This window comes from Brassica napus, chromosome A9 (genome assembly GCF_020379485.1).
Source record: "Brassica napus cultivar Da-Ae chromosome A9, Da-Ae, whole genome shotgun sequence".
In the NCBI taxonomy this organism is placed as follows: Eukaryota; Viridiplantae; Streptophyta; class Magnoliopsida; order Brassicales; family Brassicaceae; genus Brassica; species Brassica napus.
In genome coordinates, this window is record NC_063442.1 from 30,683,795 (window position 1) to 30,701,286 (window position 17,492).

Genomic DNA, 17,492 nt, shown 5'->3' on the forward strand with positions numbered 1-17,492 from the left:
GGGTGTCAAAGTACAAATCAAGAACTTATGACTCTTTCTTGTAATGATGATAGTTTATATTACGACCAACATATCAAATACTCGTAATTAATAGTTTATTGGGATTTATTTTTGACAAATATAGGCTGGCTCATTCATTACTCACAAGAGTTTAACACTTGCAAGTTGTGGTATGTGATAGAGAAAAAAAAAGGGACAAACTATTGAAAACAGACATCACTAGAACTAAAAAGATCCTATGTTTTGGGCCATGGGCTTGTATACCATTGCTTACATTTCAGCCCAAAATGTGTAAGAGTACGCTAGTATTTTCTTTCCGGTGACTTGTAGGTTGTAGCCTAGGTGATCAGAAAAGAGAACAATAAACGATATAGCCGTTGATAGTGTGGTATGTTTGGTGAGAAATAAATGATAGAAAACTGCTTTTAATACCACCACTATTTTACTTTTATGATTGGTAATCAACAAATTGGTAATATCCGTTACCACTACCATAACGACAATGATTAACATGTTTGGTCTAAAGATTCCTTCAAGCTTTATCTTTATCATCTTACTGACAACTTTCTTACCGACAAAAATATAGTCCAAACAAAAATCCAAAAGACCTTAGTAAATAAATATTAATTCATGTAAAGAACCCAAAAGAATATTGAAATTTACAAATGTGGTAAACTCTATTAAACCAAACAAAATTAGAAACCATTTCAATTCTCTCCAACAAAAAAAACAATTAAATAACAAAAGAAGTAATATTAATGTGTATACTCGTCAAATGTACAAAATCTCACAAACCAAGTAACCAAAAAAAAGAAGTCAATCTTGTTGTAGTTGTTGCCTCTGCCACGGCAAATAACCAGTCACTTGATCAGCAAAATTAGACAAAACCAAATCCTTCAAACCAGTATCCCACACTTCACAGAACCGTCTGTTCCAATCAACCGGCTCAATAGCCTCGGTCCCTAGCCCCGGAGCTCGATCTTTAGACCCTTGGTTCTGATTCTCCTGCCAGTCCACAACATAAGTAGCCACTCTTCTCTGAAATTTCGCTTTAAAAGTATCCCAAACTTGATACTTATAATGATTCACAACCGCAACACTCTCCACCAAACTCATATGCCCTACTCCTTCCCTCATCTGAAAATGATGAACCTCGTTGAGCAACGAGCTCGTTAGCATCTCTGGTCGGATTATCGACTTGTGTCTCTCCGGGTTGGCTTGTCTACAAGTGTAACCTACCGTCACGCCTTGCGATGGAACTGTAGTTAGACCGGACGGACCGTAACTATGACATTCGGTTCTTATCTCTCCGACCAAACCCCACGAAGTGTAGTTAGATACAAGAGAGCTTAAAGCGTTTTTGCTAGGTAAGCCTTGAGAGCGATGAGTCGGGAAGTAGTAGAACTCGTCCACGTCGAAGAACCCAACCCAGTTGCATTCGTCTTTGGCTCTAACCGCACAATGCGAGAAACCAGCTTCTTGAGTCTTGATCCACGGCCAAACGTGTCGGCTCACGTTGTAATTCTCCGAGTTGAGCAATTCAATCTCCTCTTGTATATCGTCGTCGCTGTTGTTGTCGTATATAAACCAACGCTCGACGCCTAGCCACGAGTGGTACATAATCCATTCACGCAAGAAGGGAGCTTGGTTCCACAGCATCGTGCAAACACAAAGCTCATGCTTCTTCTTCACCTTCACCTCACTCTTCTTCTCTGAACCGTAGACTCTCGCAACGGATGGTAAAGCAGGCGTGGATCTTCCTCTAGGATCGATGTGGATCACACTCACTCGAAACATCTCCGGATTTAGCTTCAAGCTCTCAGGCAAAACACACCTCACAACCTCTTGCGCTGCAGCGAGAGCTTGAGTGACCAAAACTTCAACACCTGTCTCGAACTGACACTTGTAGTAAGAAGGATCTGACTCCTTGTGAGGTCTTCGAGTCAATCCTTTGACGAACACAACCACCGTGTCGCCGTCAATAACCGCCTCGTAACCAACTTTGGCCCAATCATGAACCTTCTCATCATCACTCATCTTCTTCTTCACTAAATCTCCGTTGAATTGCAAATCAACAGACGAAGAATAGTTCAAAGGAGCGTTAGGACACCGAACAACCGATCTAAACTCATCGAATTCATCACTAGAGATCGACTTCAACACCAAAGTCTCTTCCTTTCTTCCTCCGTGATAAACACAAACTAGTTCCTTCACTCCTCTCCCGACTCTGGTGGAGAGAATCAGCAGCACATGGTCGGGGAACTGGACTCTGTCTCCGACTCTCAGCGGAGGGAACCTACCGTGAAACGAGCGTTGAATCGAATCCATCGAAGATAAGACGGAGAGAGCAGGGACGCGGAGAGACGGTCTCAGAGAATCGGAACGGACGGAGATTCGGTCGGAGGATAAGAAGAAGAAGAGCAAGACGAAGAAACAGCAAAGGCATATCGTTAGATACCTTAGAGACAAGAAGTGTGCTTTAGGTTGATGCTGTCTGTTCCGAACTTTCCTCTTCTTCCCATGCTCATACTCCATCATCATCTTCTTCCTCTTCTTTCTTTTTTTTTCTCCACTAAATTTATATATAAAAATCGAAACTTTTTCTTCTGGGTGGGGATAGAGCAGGGTGTTTTAATAAACTGATCTGAAGAAGGTTTTAGTCGGGGGAGAAGAGATCTGGTTTTTTTTTGCGCAGGCCGACCAAAGTACCTTGTTCTTCTTCTAAAGAAGGGAATATATATATTTAATTTAATGAATTTGCTTTTCTGAAGTAATCGTTTTGTGATAGAGAAAGGAAAAGAAACAAGGAAGACGCGTTTGTGTTGTGATGAGTCGCGTTAGGCGTCGGCGTTTTGCAATAATATTGGAAAGCCACCGATTAATACTAATGATTTTCGGATTACGTCATTTTCTAATGGATTAATGATTTTTTGTTGTTTGTTTAATAATGGAGGCGAGAAAGATGCCACTAGTTTTGCGACTTGTGTCCATCCAAAGATGCTTACAATGAGGTTGTGGACCATTATCGTCTTTTTTTATTTATGTATACTGTATATTATAATGTTTTGGGGCTTGAAAAAAAGAGGCCTATGATTCTCTGACAGTTGTGTTGCGTGGTCTTTTAGTTAATTGTTTCTCAATATTCGCCGGAGGGGAGGACCAACCCTGTTGGTACAAAGCAAGATTGTGTGGTTATATTATCAATTTGATTCCAATGTGTGTATCTAAACAACGTTGAATGCTAACATCAGAATTAAACATATGGTTTATGCGTTTTACTAACAGTAACATCACAACGTTGAATGCTAACATCAGAATTAAACATAATATAGTATAATTAATATAATTGTGTAGATCGACACCTTCATAAATACTCGGCCGGTTTGATTAGTTATATAAAACGTGTTGAAGATCACGTTTTGTCACCAATAAGTATGTGTCTGTTCGACAACACAAATTCATCACTAATTTTAAAACTAGTAATATTCATTCTAAATGTTACTTAAATTACTGTGATAGTTTTGTTATGTCCCTTAGCAATATAAATAATATAAGCTTCTTACAAGTTCGTCATATATATTACAATGTAGGACTACTTGATGAATCATGAATGTGACGCTGAAGGCGATTGCTCTTCATTCATCTCGTGTTGCCGACCTCGAAAATTGGTTCATTCAATCGGTGAGTTTGTTATAATTGTAGAACATACAAATCTGCCCTAGAGAGTATTTAGTCTAATATCATTTGGTTTTTGAGATATTTTATTGTTTAGCCTGTCGTCTATAACCGACTTCATTTCTAGAATCTTTTATTGACTTTGATATTGTGTTTACTAATGCTTGTTTTATGTAATATATATATATATATATATATATATATATATAATATTTTAATAACTAATATAAAAAGAAAATGATAGAAAGTGGGATAAGTATGTATAGAGCCGCCAAACTGGAGTAATGCAAATCAAACATGGTTCCTTAATTGCAATGTTTGTATTAGCCTATTAGGTAGATGGTTTAGGAATAAGGATAGTGGGAAGTTGCTATGCATTGCTTAAAATCGCTGTACATGTTCTCCTTTTTTTCTCACCCCCATTTTTAAAATATAAATCTATAAGTTTATATCTAATGATTGATGCATACAAAAGAAAAAAAGAATGTGCCTTCCATTATACATCCATCTTTTATTCCCTGTCACGTTTGTTATTCTTGTTTGCAATAAATCCAGCAACATTCTTCTTTCCTATCTTCCATGCTTTTGTTTTTGTTGCGTGTATCTTTAATCGCACGCAAAACTTAATTTGGTTCATCCACATACATGTTACCATTAAACTCATAACAAAATTCAGTTATATATTAGCTAACACACGGCGTAGATCTAAGAGCACGATTATCGCGGTTTCCAAAACCGGTTTTTGCAGAAAATTAATGTGTGGGCCCCACTTTTTAACGGTCACCAAAGTCGCGAATTAAGGATCGGTCTTGGGCCAGTTTTTGCACTGTTTGCGGGTTCCACCGACGCGTGGTGGTCCGTGATTGGTTCAATTCTTTTTTTAGGACAAAAAAAAATTTAAAGACCCCAAAAAGAGTTTGACGGATAATGATGGTCTAAATGCCATCGTAAATTATGCATGACACGTTCCAAACACACATTAAATATCTACGTTAAATAATATTAGTATGTTTGAACTCTCAAGATAAATTATTTTCTTCTTTGAGTTAACTACCAAACTAGACCTTCCAGTTTTCCGTAATGCTCTATAACGATTCGATCGGTTCCACCATGAGAGAAATTACATAAATGGTTCGAAATGTTAGTCTTATGCGAAATCTGCAAAATGCTGATCAAATATTAACCATGTGTAACACATTTTTGGATGGTTTAGAAAGAACCAAACCCATTCTTTCTTTCTTTTCGTCTGAAAGTTTTCATTGATAACATAGAGAACATAGAGCCATACATGGTGAAACACTAAAGCCGGCAGAACATATACCGATCTCCGGAACCCAAACCCCAACGGTGGGAAACTAAAGCTCAACAATAGGACACAAGCATCTAAACATCACAAATAAACAATAACTACATCTTGCAGCTAGCTAAGAGAATCCAAAAGAACAAGCTAATAAGAGATAATAGAAAACAAACTTAATTGACTATGATTAGCCGGTCTTCTCACTACGAACATAGTAAGAGAGCAAGCACCGCAGAGAATTTCATGAAGAATAGCAGCACCTTCATCTGAACCACTCGTTCACGATGACTACACACGAACCACTTTGCGAAACCAAAACAACACCCACAAAGAAGCAACACCCGATACAAATTAAACCTCCTACTCAACACACCCTTCATCTGGACGCTTCAAAGCCTTAACCTCTTTATACTGTTTCACCTAGAAGCCACCGAGGATAAACCAAGACCAAAGACAGACCAGGAAAATAAACTTATTCAAGGGATTAGAGAAGGACCCTTAGCAACTGGGAGCAGTGCCCTGAAACCAGCTTCTTCTCGACAACGATACCAACCAACTGCTCATCCTACACCACTGCGCCGCTGCGTCACCGTCACGGAATCACAAGCCAACTAATCAATCCTCTACACTCCAAGCAAGGCTAATCGGATTCAAGCGCAAACAAGAGGACCAATACAAGAACATAACACAAAAGGACATAAGGCTTAAACCCATCAGAATCCACCATGACAAATCAACGACGAACTCCAACCAGTAGGTTCAGAACCACCAGAACGGCGGTTCACGAACACTTCAACCCAGAACCTTTCGTTTGTTCAGATCCAAAGCTCTAACCACACAAACTACAAAAGAAGAAGAAAACATTCAGACTGGGCCGACGGTGACGCTAACAGAGCCGTCACGCGCCGGCCATAAGAGAAGCGACTCCGGCGGCTGAAAGTTTAAAGGTCGAGAGGATATTAGGTCTTTTTTTAAAGAGCGCTCCCAACCAAACCCATTCTTCCTTGCTAATTATAGATTTTGATTCTAACTAGTAACCATTAAACTCAATGCTGTCTCAAACTATTTTTAAGACCTTTTCAGACTAATAATAATGATAATGTATAAAACGTAATGATATAATTTTAAAATTTGATAGTTCAAACTAATATATGTTTAAAATTCTGTTTTGAAACTATAGACTATATATTTTTAAATATAATTAACAGTTTAAAGATTTATGCTTAATTTATATATGTTCTAAAATACATTTTTTTTAATTCGTGACTATGTTCGATCTCTCCACTTCCAGATGCAATCAGGCGGCTCTGGTTAAACTAATCTGAATGAAAATGAAAAAAGAAACAAAATAATAGAAATAAAGACGGATATTTTTCTTTATTATTTTCCCAAATTTAATTAAAATTTAAATTGTTAAATAATTCTTTAAACATTAAGAAGTGACTAAGAACTATATATATATATATATAAAGTTAGTTTTTTTCCTTCTTCTGACAATTGGCAGGGGGCTTTTACGACACATATCATCCATGTATTTTTTTACATTTCAGGTCCCTCTTTTTTTAGATTATTTCAATTTGGCCAAATACTTTATAATTGTGCACTATCTAATTATTTTCGCACTAACTATTATCGTATGAAGTTTGATAATTTATTTTATTGTTTACTAAAATTCAATCTATATATATAAAGTTAGTTTTTTTCCTTCTTCTGACAACTGGCGGGGGAGGGGGGGGGCTTTTACGACACATGTCATCCATGTATTTTTTACATTTCATATCCTTCTTTTTTTAGATTATTTCAATTTGGCCAAATACTTTATAATTGTGCACTATCTAATTCTTTTCGCACCAACTATTATCGTATGAAGTTTGATAATCTATTTTATTGTTTACTAAAATTCAATATAATAAATAAATAAATAAATAAAATAATAGAAATAAATTTACATATTTAATTTATTCATAACTAAAAATAACATAATTTTTTGTCATTTTATTATTTTTACCATTTTCTATTATTAATTTACAAATTATAAATTTATTTAACTATTAAAAATATAAAATGACCAAACTAATAAAACAAAATTATAGTGCAATACATAATATAAACATAAAACTTCCACAATCACAAAGAAAAAGCAAAATACCATAGTAATACTAATTCAATAAAAGTTAAAAAATATCAACAAAGAAGACTAATTTATCTCAGCTTACCATAGAATGTCTTGGCTAGAACAAGCATATGTCATAAAAAGGTAAAAACATAAATATGAGATAAAGCAATCTTCAGAACACAAAGAATCGCGATCAAGCACCAGCGCAAAAAAAAAACAAAAAAAAACGGGTTAGAGAAAGAATAATCATCTGAAGAACAAAATCACCACAAAACAAAAAGACGCATGTCTAAAGCACCACTAGCACAACCACCAGCTAATAGATAAGAAGCACCTCACAAAGTAAACAAGTACATACAAGGCGCCAATAATAGCGAAGCACCACAAAACTCTGAATAGAAGAAACCAAAGCTACAAAAGAGTAGCTCCACACACCTACACCAAGGGATGCATGAGAAGAATATATATACAACCTTAGTGAGGAAGAATGGAAGCCAACAACGGAAAAACAAAAACTTAAGCTTGAATATTTTTTACGACACATGTCATCCATGTATTTTTTACATTTCAGATCCTTCTTTTTTTAGATTATTTCAATTTGGCCAAATACTTTATAATTGTGCACTATCTAATTTTTTTCGCACCAACTATTATAGTATGAAGTTTGATAATCTATTTTATTGTTTACTAAAATTCAATATAATAAATAAATAAATAAAATAATAGAAATAAATTTGCATATTTAATTTATTCATAACTAAAAATAACATAATTGTTTGTTATTTTATTATTTTTTACCATTTTCTATTATTATTTTACAAATTATAAATTTATTTAACTATTAAAAATATAAAATGACCAAACTAATAAAAATAAATTATAGTGCAATACATAATCTAAACATAAAACTTCCACAATCACAAAAAAAAAGCAAAATACCATAGTAATACTAATTCAATAAAAGTTTGGAGCTGAAAAAATATCAACAAAGAAGACTAATCTATCTCATCTTACCATAGAATGTCTTGGCTAGAACAAGCATATGTCATAAAAAGGTAAAAAGATAAAATATGAGATAAAACAATTTTCAGAACACAAAGAATCGCGATCAAGCACCAGCGCAAAAAAAAAACAAAAAAAAACGGGTTAGAGAAAAAATAATCATCGGAAGAACAAAATCACCACAAAACAAAAAGACGCATGTCTAAAGCACCACTAGCACAACCACCAGCTAATAGATAAGAAGCACCTCACAAACTAAACAAGTACATACAAAGCGCCAATAATAGCGAAGCACCACAAAACTCTGAATAGAAGAAACCAAAGCTACAAAAGAGTAGCTCCACACACCTACACCAAGGGATGCATGAGAAGAATATATATACAACCTTAGTGTGGAAGAATGGAAGCCAACAACGGAGAAACAAAAACTTAAGCTTGAGACCATAAACAACCTTCCAAGCGCACAAAGCATACAAAGAGAAAAACACTATCCAAACCTGGAGTAGCAAATATGGCGAAAGGGAGAACCACCAAAGACGTGATCAGCGGTGAAAGGTGCAACGAGATGAGAGAACAAAGAGATGAAAAGAGACAAAATTAAATCAACGATTCGTGGAGCCATCCTCGAGCTATGAAAAAAGAACATAGAAGTCAGATCACCAAAATCCAGATCTTGAAAACCAAGACGAGCAGAGAGTATCAATGGCAAACCATCAACGAGGAAATAACATCAATGACAACTAAACTCTGACCCAACCCAACGAGATGTAGTTTCTAACCTTACCAAAATCAAAAGAAAAAAACCACCAATATTGACTGAAATAACATACAACGCCAAAATAAACAACCACACAACATAGAACTAATATGCCTGATCTATAACAAATACGAGATAATCTCACAAAAAAAAAGAAGGTGAGAAAAACAAGAGCACGGAAGTGAGTCTTTTTCCAGTGATAGTGAGAAGCACTGCACACCAGAGAGACAAACGAAATACATAGATTGTGACGACTCAATGTTAAAATATGGGGGAAAGTGCAAAAAACATATAAAAGAGTAATGTGAAAAAATGTGAAAAACTAAAATACAATTTGACGTTGTTAATCTTAGAATCAACAAATGCTTAAAGACAAAGTTATTGAAATTTAATATGTTTTACATCTGAAATTCATTTCACCACTAACAAGTAATATTATACATACAACAATATATTATTAAAAAGACAAACACATAATATATTAATTTATTAGCTATTACTACATAACATAATAAAACATCAAATAATGTTATTCACAATAAATATTGCCCACGTAATCACATCATCTAAAAATCATATTTAAGAATAATAAAATAATATTCCGCGCGAAGCGCAGACACCCTCCTAGTGTAAAAATATTTCTTGTAAAATAACGTAAATAAAAAAATGAAGAGGAATTTACTATTATCATTCATTATTTTTTTCACTATTTAGAGTTATTGGTTTGTATGTTATTGTGGCATTTGCTTATATGATACATATGATTATCTTTATTTTACCCGTAAAACAAAAAGATTACCAAAAATATTATAAAATTCAATCCAATTTATATGATTGATCTAAGCAGTAACCAAATCGCAGTTGATAGGCTACTTTTGTAATACAAAAAAAAATGATGGTGGTTCAACCAAAAGCCCAAAGAAAGAAGTGGTAGGGTTTTACAAGGTTACTTGAGCTTTTAGAAACCCTCGTATTGTTTTGGTCAAGAATCTAGTAATAATTAGATTCACAACATAACAATATATTTTATCTTTTCCTTTTGGATTAGTTTATTGTTGAAATCCGTGCTTATCTTGTTAAAATTTTAGATTTCATTTTCATAAAATTAACAAATAAATTGCGATTCCCTTACTATCTTTTCTCGAATTCCTTTTTGAACACGTATCCTGTCTTCTCTCTTTCATCTTTCAGAGAGAGAAAATATGGAACTGCTACCACACGACGTGGTAGAGTATATTTTCGAGAGACTTGATGTGAAAACCCTCCTCAAGTTCACGGCAGTATCGAAGCAATGGAAATCTAGTATCATCCAATGCCGTTCTTTCCAAACAAGACAGATGCTCCATCGCAAGCAATCAGGAAAAACAGATGTTGTTTTGGTGTCCTTATACGATGGGGCTGGTAGTAATCCTAACATTGAAGCTCTGAGAACGTTGGTGGTGGGGTCAACAGTTTCTGTCAAGATCCCTACTACTTGGGAAAACAAGTTTTACCAGGTTTGCAACTCTAGCTGTGACGGTCTGATATGCCTCTACTATCGTTATAATCCAAGCATTGTGGTCAATCCCACCACTCGTTGGCATCGAACCAGAGCCGTGCTTACAGCTTAATGAAAAAGGCATTTGCCTAGGACCCCCAAATTTTGTAAAATTATAAGGACCCCTAATTACAAAAAAAAAAGAATTACATGATAGTTAATGTATTTTTTTAGTTAGATTTTTATTTTTATTTGATTCTAAATTCGATTTATGTTTTAAAAAAAACTAATTTATGATCAATTTTACTATATTTTATGTAAAACTATAAAGATTCTACTTCTAATTAACTGTAAATATTTGATCCATATTTTTCATTTTTGTATATGTTATGAGTTAGATTTATTTTATATATTTATAGAATTTGATTAACAAATTATAATATTTTGAATATATAGTTTATTGTATTTAATTTAAACGCCAAGATTTAGCTTTTTAACAGCGACCAACATTTCAATTCAAAATTTGTATTTTTGTTTTTATATTACTAATTCCTACTTTTGATCATTATTTTATTTTTAGTTTATAAAAGTCTAGTGCAGAAAATTTAGAAAATGTTTAGGTAATAAATCAAAACTTTTTAGTGTTATGTTTATATGTTTTTCCAAAAAAAATATTTTATATAATTTGAATTTAAATAGAACTCTTTCAAAAAACGATATCATATAATTTTTTTTTAATTCGCCTTGGGTACTCAAAAACCTTCGCACGGCACTGCATCGAGCCATCGAACTATCCCTCCATGCAACTATCAACTTGGGGCTTTTCATAGAATCAGACAGTTGGTATCACCTTCTCCTGGATTTGGTAAAGACAAGATCTGTGGGACATACAAACCAGTTTGGTTATACAATTCTGCTGAAGTAGGTCTGAAAATCAAAAGCATTACTACTTGTGAAGTTTTTGATTTTACCACAAACGCTTGGAGGTATATTGTCCCTGCTTCCCCCTATCTGATTTATCACAGCCAAGATCCTGTGTATTGTGATGGGTCACTTCATTGGTTCACTAAGGGTGATGAAACCAATATTTTGGCTTTGGATCTTCACACTGAAACTTTTCAAGTCATTCCTCGACCTCCCTTTCTCCACAGCTTGCTGCGGCTTATAGAGAGTATCATATGCAGTCTTCATGATCGTTTGTGCGTGTCTGAGAGGATTTGGCCAGAGCAAGTGATATGGTCATTTGATTCAGAAGAAAAGACATGGAAGAAAATATATTCAATTGATCTTAAAACAACCCCTTCTTGGCGTAGGAATAACAGGTGGAGGACATTCACACCACTATCTGTTTTGGGGAAGGACAAGTTACTGTTTTACGATGGTGAATCTTCGGATGGACCACTGGTAACGCTTGATCTCAGAACTAAATATTGTGACATAGCTTACAAATGTAAAGTCAAAGCATACAAAGCTCTTTGTTATGTCCCGAGTTTAATCTCTATTTTGTAAACCTCGAACCATATTTGCTTTTAAGCCATTGTTAGTATAGGAACTGTTCTGACCATATGTCTCTGGCAAGGTCCGCAAGGAGTTGAACATCTTTATGCCAGTTCTGAACCACATTGAAGATATCTTGATTATTTTTTCTTCAAGCATGTTCATTAATTTTAGAAAAATGGCAAAGAGATACAAGATAGCATGAGCTGTTTAATTATCTAAGATCCTCAAAAAGAAGATATTAAAAAAAAAAGATCCCTAAATACAGAACTAGGTGTTTTCTCAGGGAGAGGAGGAGAAGCTCTGAACCACCGGTGAAAAAGAGCAAGCAACGATGAAGAGGAACAAGACGAGACAGTGTCTTCAACCTCCGCCAGAGCGATCGACATCAAATGGGACCCACCAACAGACACAGACCGAAGCCGAGACCTCATTCTTACTCCAGAGGAAACACGGACCCATGACATGTGTCCCATGTAGTGGTTCGATTTTAGATCCACCGAAAAAGTTCGCCGGAGAAATACAATATACCTATTTTTATTTTTTATTTATACAATAAAATGTTAAATATTACAAAAATAGTACGTATAACGTCTAATCTAAATGGATTTAGATCGAGCGGGACTGCAGTTGATAGGCTAATGTTTTGTAACACAAAATAAAATGGTGGTGTTAGATCAAAGCCCAAAAGAAGGAAGTATCAGGTTTTAAAAGATTACGTGAGTCCTAAGTAACTCTCGTATTTTTTTCTGGGTCAAGAATCTCATAATATTAGATTCACAAAATAACAATATCTTTTGTTGCCTGTTTGATTTGATTATTGTTGAAGTCCGTGCTTATCTTGTCAAAAATTTTGATTTCATATTCATAAAATTAACAAATAAATTGTGCGATTCCCTTAACTATCTTTTCTCGAATTCCTTTTTTAACTAGGACTTGCTTATATGATTTCTTATAAAAAAGCACGTATCTTGTCTTCTCTCTTTCATCATTCAGAGATAGAGCAACATGGAACTGCTGCTACCACACGACGTGATAGAGTATATTCTAGAAAGACTTGACGTGAAAACCCTCCTCAAGTTCATGACGGTATCCAAGCAGTGGAAATCTACTATCATCCAATGCCGTTCTTTCCAAACAAGACAGATGCTCCGTCATAAGCAATCAGGAAAAACACATGTCGCTTTTGTGTCCTTATATGGTGGTTCTGCAAGGAATTCTGGCATTGAAGCTCTTAGAACGTTGGCGGTGGGGTCAACAGTATCTGTCAAGATCCCTACTACTTGGGAAAACAAGTTTTACGAGGTTTGCAACACTAGCTGTGACGGTCTGATATGCCTCTACAATTGTTATGATGGTCAGTGTATTGTGGTCAATCCCACCACCCGTTGTCATAGAACTATCCCTCCATGCAACTATCATCTTGCTGTCCCTTTCATTACGAGGATCAGACAACCTTCTCCTGGATTTGGTAAAGACAAGATCAATGGGACATACAAGGTAGTTTGGTTATACAATTCTGCTGAACTTGGTCTAAAAAACAAAAGCATTACTACTTGTGAAGTTTTTGATTTCACCACAAATGCCTGGAGGTACATTGTCCCTGCTTCCCCTTATCTGATTCATCACATCCAAGTTCCTCTGTATTGTGATGGCTCACTTCATTGGCTCACTGAGGGTGATGAAACCAATGTTTTGTCTTTGGATCTTCACACCGAAACTTTTCAAGTCATTCCTCAACCTCCCTTTCTCCACGGCTTGACCACACCGAATCTTATCATGTGCAGTCTTGATGATCGTTTGTGCGTGTCTCCGAGAATTTGGCTACAGCAGCATGTGATGTGGTCGTTTGATTCAGAAGACAAGACATGGAAGAAAATATATTCAATCGATCTCAAAAGAACCTCTTCTGCGCTTAGGGATTACATAACACCACTATCAGTTTTGGGGAAGGACAAGTTACTGCTTTATGATCGTGAATTTTCGGGTGTACAATTGGTGGCATATGATCTCAGAACCAAATATTATGACATATCGTACAAATGTAACGACAATGCATACGTTCTTTGTTATGTCCCTAGTTTAATCTCTATTCTGTAAACCTCTCGAACCATATTGCTTTTAATCCATTGTTACTATATGAATGGTTATTATTATGTTTATGTCAAACCTCTGGAAAGGAGCTGAACATCTTTATGCTAGTTCTGAAAATATGTTGAAGAGTTCTTGAGAATGCAAGTCCAACAACAATATTCAATTCACAGTGATAAACTCTTGAGAAAGATAATAACAAAGTTGTGCCATCTGATCATGAAAGATTACTAGAAGCTGTTACTGGGGCTTAAATAACCATTATATCTCTCTATGTTAAAGACAGAACCATTTAATTTTAACCACAAACGCTTGAAGACTTGTTGTCACTACGTCCCCTGTTTGGCCTAACTCTTTATATAGCAACTAGCAACCAATAATTCATTGTCTTTCGAAAAGATATACAGATCAAGAGTAACACCAAACAGTCACACAAATGTTTACATCTATCTCCGTCCATGGTTTTGACATAACTCCAATGACACATCACATAAATATAATTTCTATTCACATGCATTTGATCTTTAAAACTCCCACTGATTAAATTATTAGAATGTTTTTCTAAAAGAGAAAGGTTACTAAGACATGTGAGTGAGACTTGAAAATTCAAACAGGCCGTTGAAGCAAAGCATCGAATCTGAGATTTGGCTTTTGCACAATTAATCTGAATCAGTCTGGTCAGCTGCTATTGTGCTTCAATCCTCACATCACCCTCTTCCCCCAACAAAAAAAAAATAGAATCACTCAAGTGCACTCCTCAAGTAGATAATCTGAAAAATACAAAAGCAGACCTTTAAAATCAAAGCTTTGCAAGCAGAACCACTGAGGAAATCAAATATTATTCCTTCACAAAAAATATGGTTTTACCTGGTGGTTGTATGCATAGAGTCTTGGAACTGGTTTCTTGCTGATCTCTTCTGATAAACAGAACTTCCTCCCCTTTGACCGACTTTGTTCACATCAGTTGATATCCCCTGGTCAAAACTGTTTTCCTGAGCAGCCATTTCACTTGCTGCGTTTCTGGTCCGTGTCTGCATTGGTCTGTCCTCAGTTTTTCTCCAGAACTTGGGACTTAAGAACTCTGTACCAGGTAGTTTTGAACAACTCTCTCCTCCACAGCTATTACTCTTAGGGACTCTCCCATTTGAAACCGCAAGATCGCATGATAATTCATCCAAAGCCATCTCTAGACCGCTTACTCGAGACTCCAGAGACTGGATCCCACTCTGTGAGCTTCCCATGAATTTCTACATCCAAAATGTATTTTTTTCAGTGAGGATTGACCCATCTACATAACATCTACATTAAGGTAAAACAGGACCGTTAATGACCAAGTTTTGTATTACCTGAAGTAGGTCTAAGAGACTGGACTGCTGGTTCTCAATCATAGCAAGCTGTTCACGTATCAAAGACAGCTCCTCGTTGTCTTTCCTGCTCTCATCAACATCATCTTTACATTTCTTCACAACCGGATCACAAGAATCATCACCATCGTCACTGCATGGTGCAACCCTCGAGCCAGACCTCAAACCACCACAAAAGCCATGTCCTTTCTTATCCTCCCTGCTTTTCTCAGAGATAGTATGTTTGATAATATCTGGTCCCCCTGAGCTGGCCTCATCATCTTCCTTCGATTCAACGCTTTCACTACTCCGATCTTCCAAAGATTGCTTTACCGGTGGAAACTGTGGTCCCTTCTTATCATCCACAATAGAAGCTGCTACTAACATGGTCACATTCCTTTTTGGAAGATTCTCCTTTTGTTGTCTAGTTGTTCCATATGATCTACTCACAGGTAAAGATGGGGACCTCTTCATTATAGGCGTTGCTTTCTTTGGTCTTGAAGACTTGTAACCAACCTCAATGCTTGAACTTCTCGTGACTGATGAAAAGCATCCAATGCTGCCACCATCATCTGAAGCCAATTTTTTTTTTTTTGTCAAAAACCAAATCTAAATTTTCAGACAGTGTAACACACTAACATACCAGTGGAAGATCTAGAAGGAGACAACAAGGCTTCATCTAAACCACTTGAGACTTCTTTCCACTGACTCAATGCTTGATTCATAGTCTCTCTCACACTTTTCACCTGCATTTGTAAATGGATTTAAATTCACTTCACCATTAAGACAAAAAAAAAAACAAAAGATCTTTTATCTGTGTGTTTAAATGATTGTTATTACCTTATCAAACCTTCTGCTCTCAAGTGCCGCCGTTGAAGCTTTCTTGTACTGCGACGCCAACTCCTCCGCCGCCGCGACTTTACCCAACGCCTCCGCAGCTGACTTCCTCGCCGCCCAATCTTCACTGCTCAGAAACTCGATCAAAACCGGAACTAACCAATCCAAAACCGGTTTAGTCCCCGCGCCTCCGGCGGTTATGATACTCCCCACCGCACTCAAAAGCGCCGCCTTGGCCTTGAAAGCCTCGCTCTTCAGCAGCTTCCCGATCTTGGGGAGAGACTTCCTCAGCTGCTCCGACTCCGGATCCGCCGCGGCTTCCACCGCCGCCGCCAAACACAGCGCCGCTCCGATCTGCGCGTTCGAGTCGCCTTCCTGGATCAGCGTCTCGATGAGCGGCTTCGCGACGGAGGTGAACGGTTGCGCCGTGACGTGAGCGGAGATATCCGCGGTAGCGGCGGCGCAGGCGGAGCGGACGGAGGAGTCCGGATCCCGGAGACGGCGGATGACGGTGGAGACCATCTTGGCGAGGTGGGGAGAGAGAGAGTCGCCGTGGTGGCGAGACATGAGGGACAAGACGGCGACGCACTGTTTCCGCACCGGAGATTTGCAGGAGGAGTCCGTGTTGTGGATGCAGCTGAGGAAGGAGGAGAAGGAGTCGTGAGTGAGGCTTCTGGCGATGGAGTCGAGCTCGGCCGCGGCGAGAGCTAAGGTGTCGCGGTCAGCGAGCTTGTTGAGACAGGCGATGACTCTTTGTTTCAGATCAGGAGGTGACGGTGACTGAGAATTTGGAGATGAGGAAGACGCCGGAGATGAAGAGACCGGTGGACTCGGAGGAAACCGTCCGTGAATAGACATTGTCTTGTGTTTGAGTTGAGTCTAACGATGTGAGAGATATGGAAGGAGAACGTGTTCACATTAAATGTGAAACTGCTTGAATATGGCGGCAGATCGAAACTCTGATTATGCGTAGACCTGTTGTGTAATGTGGTTTTTAAATGCTAACTTGAGAGAGAGGGGGGAAGTGGTGACAGAAAAAATTATTAAATAAATTATAAGTACTATCTAAGTATTATCATAATCTTGCTGTTAGTTATATGGAAAAAGTATTCTTATATAATAACAGTAGTTAACTATAGTAATCACATATTAATCTCGATGAAAATTTAATTTGATAATAGTTTGTAGTATCCTACTAATATATCTACTTCAGGGATACAAATAAAATTATCATTATCTCTAGAAACTCTGAAAGTATTCATAGGCTTTGTCAAATAATGTCTTTCGAATTGGTTTTCTATATATTTTCAATACTAAATTTTTTGAAATATGTAATTTCCCGGTAAATAGAAATTCTGACAATATTTTTGAGACATATAATAAATATCTTGTTCAAA

The 17,492-nt window shown here is 36.7% G+C and overlaps 4 protein-coding genes across 4 annotated transcripts; 2 read left to right on the top strand and 2 right to left on the bottom strand.

The window, feature by feature from the left end:
• Window positions 1-609: 609 nt before the first annotated feature.
• On the bottom strand, window positions 610-3,181 carry LOC111200291 (glycosyltransferase family 92 protein At1g27200-like). Its single transcript, XM_022691008.2, has one exon. The coding sequence runs from the start codon at window positions 2,539-2,541 to the stop codon at window positions 817-819; it is 1,725 nt and encodes a 574-aa protein (XP_022546729.1). The 5' UTR covers window positions 2,542-3,181; the 3' UTR covers window positions 610-816.
• Window positions 3,182-4,839: 1,658 nt separating this feature from the next.
• On the top strand, window positions 4,840-11,849 carry LOC106364797 (F-box protein At5g10340-like). Its single transcript, XM_048740929.1, has 2 exons — window positions 4,840-10,429; window positions 11,110-11,849. The coding sequence occupies exons 1-2, from the start codon at window positions 10,053-10,055 to the stop codon at window positions 11,834-11,836; spliced, it is 1,104 nt and encodes a 367-aa protein (XP_048596886.1). The 5' UTR covers window positions 4,840-10,052; the 3' UTR covers window positions 11,837-11,849.
• A 116-nt stretch (window positions 11,850-11,965) lies between these two features.
• Window positions 11,966-14,535, top strand: LOC106364796 (F-box protein At5g10340). The gene has a single exon (XM_022691795.2). The coding sequence runs from the start codon at window positions 12,833-12,835 to the stop codon at window positions 13,922-13,924; it is 1,092 nt and encodes a 363-aa protein (XP_022547516.1). The 5' UTR covers window positions 11,966-12,832; the 3' UTR covers window positions 13,925-14,535.
• On the bottom strand, window positions 14,283-17,165 carry LOC106367601 (TORTIFOLIA1-like protein 4). The gene is made up of 5 exons (XM_013807410.3): window positions 16,099-17,165; window positions 15,902-16,004; window positions 15,262-15,830; window positions 14,783-15,162; window positions 14,283-14,685 (listed from the first exon to the last, which is right to left on the bottom strand). The coding sequence occupies exons 1-5, from the start codon at window positions 16,951-16,953 to the stop codon at window positions 14,673-14,675; spliced, it is 1,920 nt and encodes a 639-aa protein (XP_013662864.1). The 5' UTR covers window positions 16,954-17,165; the 3' UTR covers window positions 14,283-14,672.
• Window positions 17,166-17,492: the final 327 nt, after the last annotated feature.

Bases quoted from the DNA above. Each gene is read 5' to 3' on its own strand.
- LOC111200291 (XM_022691008.2), bottom strand. From the start codon at position 2,541: ATGATGATGGAGTATGAGCATGGGAAGAAGAGGAAAGTTCGGAACAGA.
- LOC106364797 (XM_048740929.1), top strand. From the start codon at position 10,053: ATGGAACTGCTACCACACGACGTGGTAGAGTATATTTTCGAGAGACTT. The intron at 10,430-11,109 runs GCATCGAACCAG...CACTGCATCGAG, and splicing joins GTCAATCCCACCACTCGTTG to CCATCGAACTATCCCTCCAT.
- LOC106364796 (XM_022691795.2), top strand. From the start codon at position 12,833: ATGGAACTGCTGCTACCACACGACGTGATAGAGTATATTCTAGAAAGA.
- LOC106367601 (XM_013807410.3), bottom strand. From the start codon at position 16,953: ATGTCTATTCACGGACGGTTTCCTCCGAGTCCACCGGTCTCTTCATCT. The intron at 16,005-16,098 runs GTAATAACAATC...TTACAAATGCAG, and splicing joins AGAGCAGAAGGTTTGATAAG to GTGAAAAGTGTGAGAGAGAC. The intron at 15,163-15,261 runs GTAATACAAAAC...TTTTGGATGTAG, and splicing joins GTCTCTTAGACCTACTTCAG to AAATTCATGGGAAGCTCACA.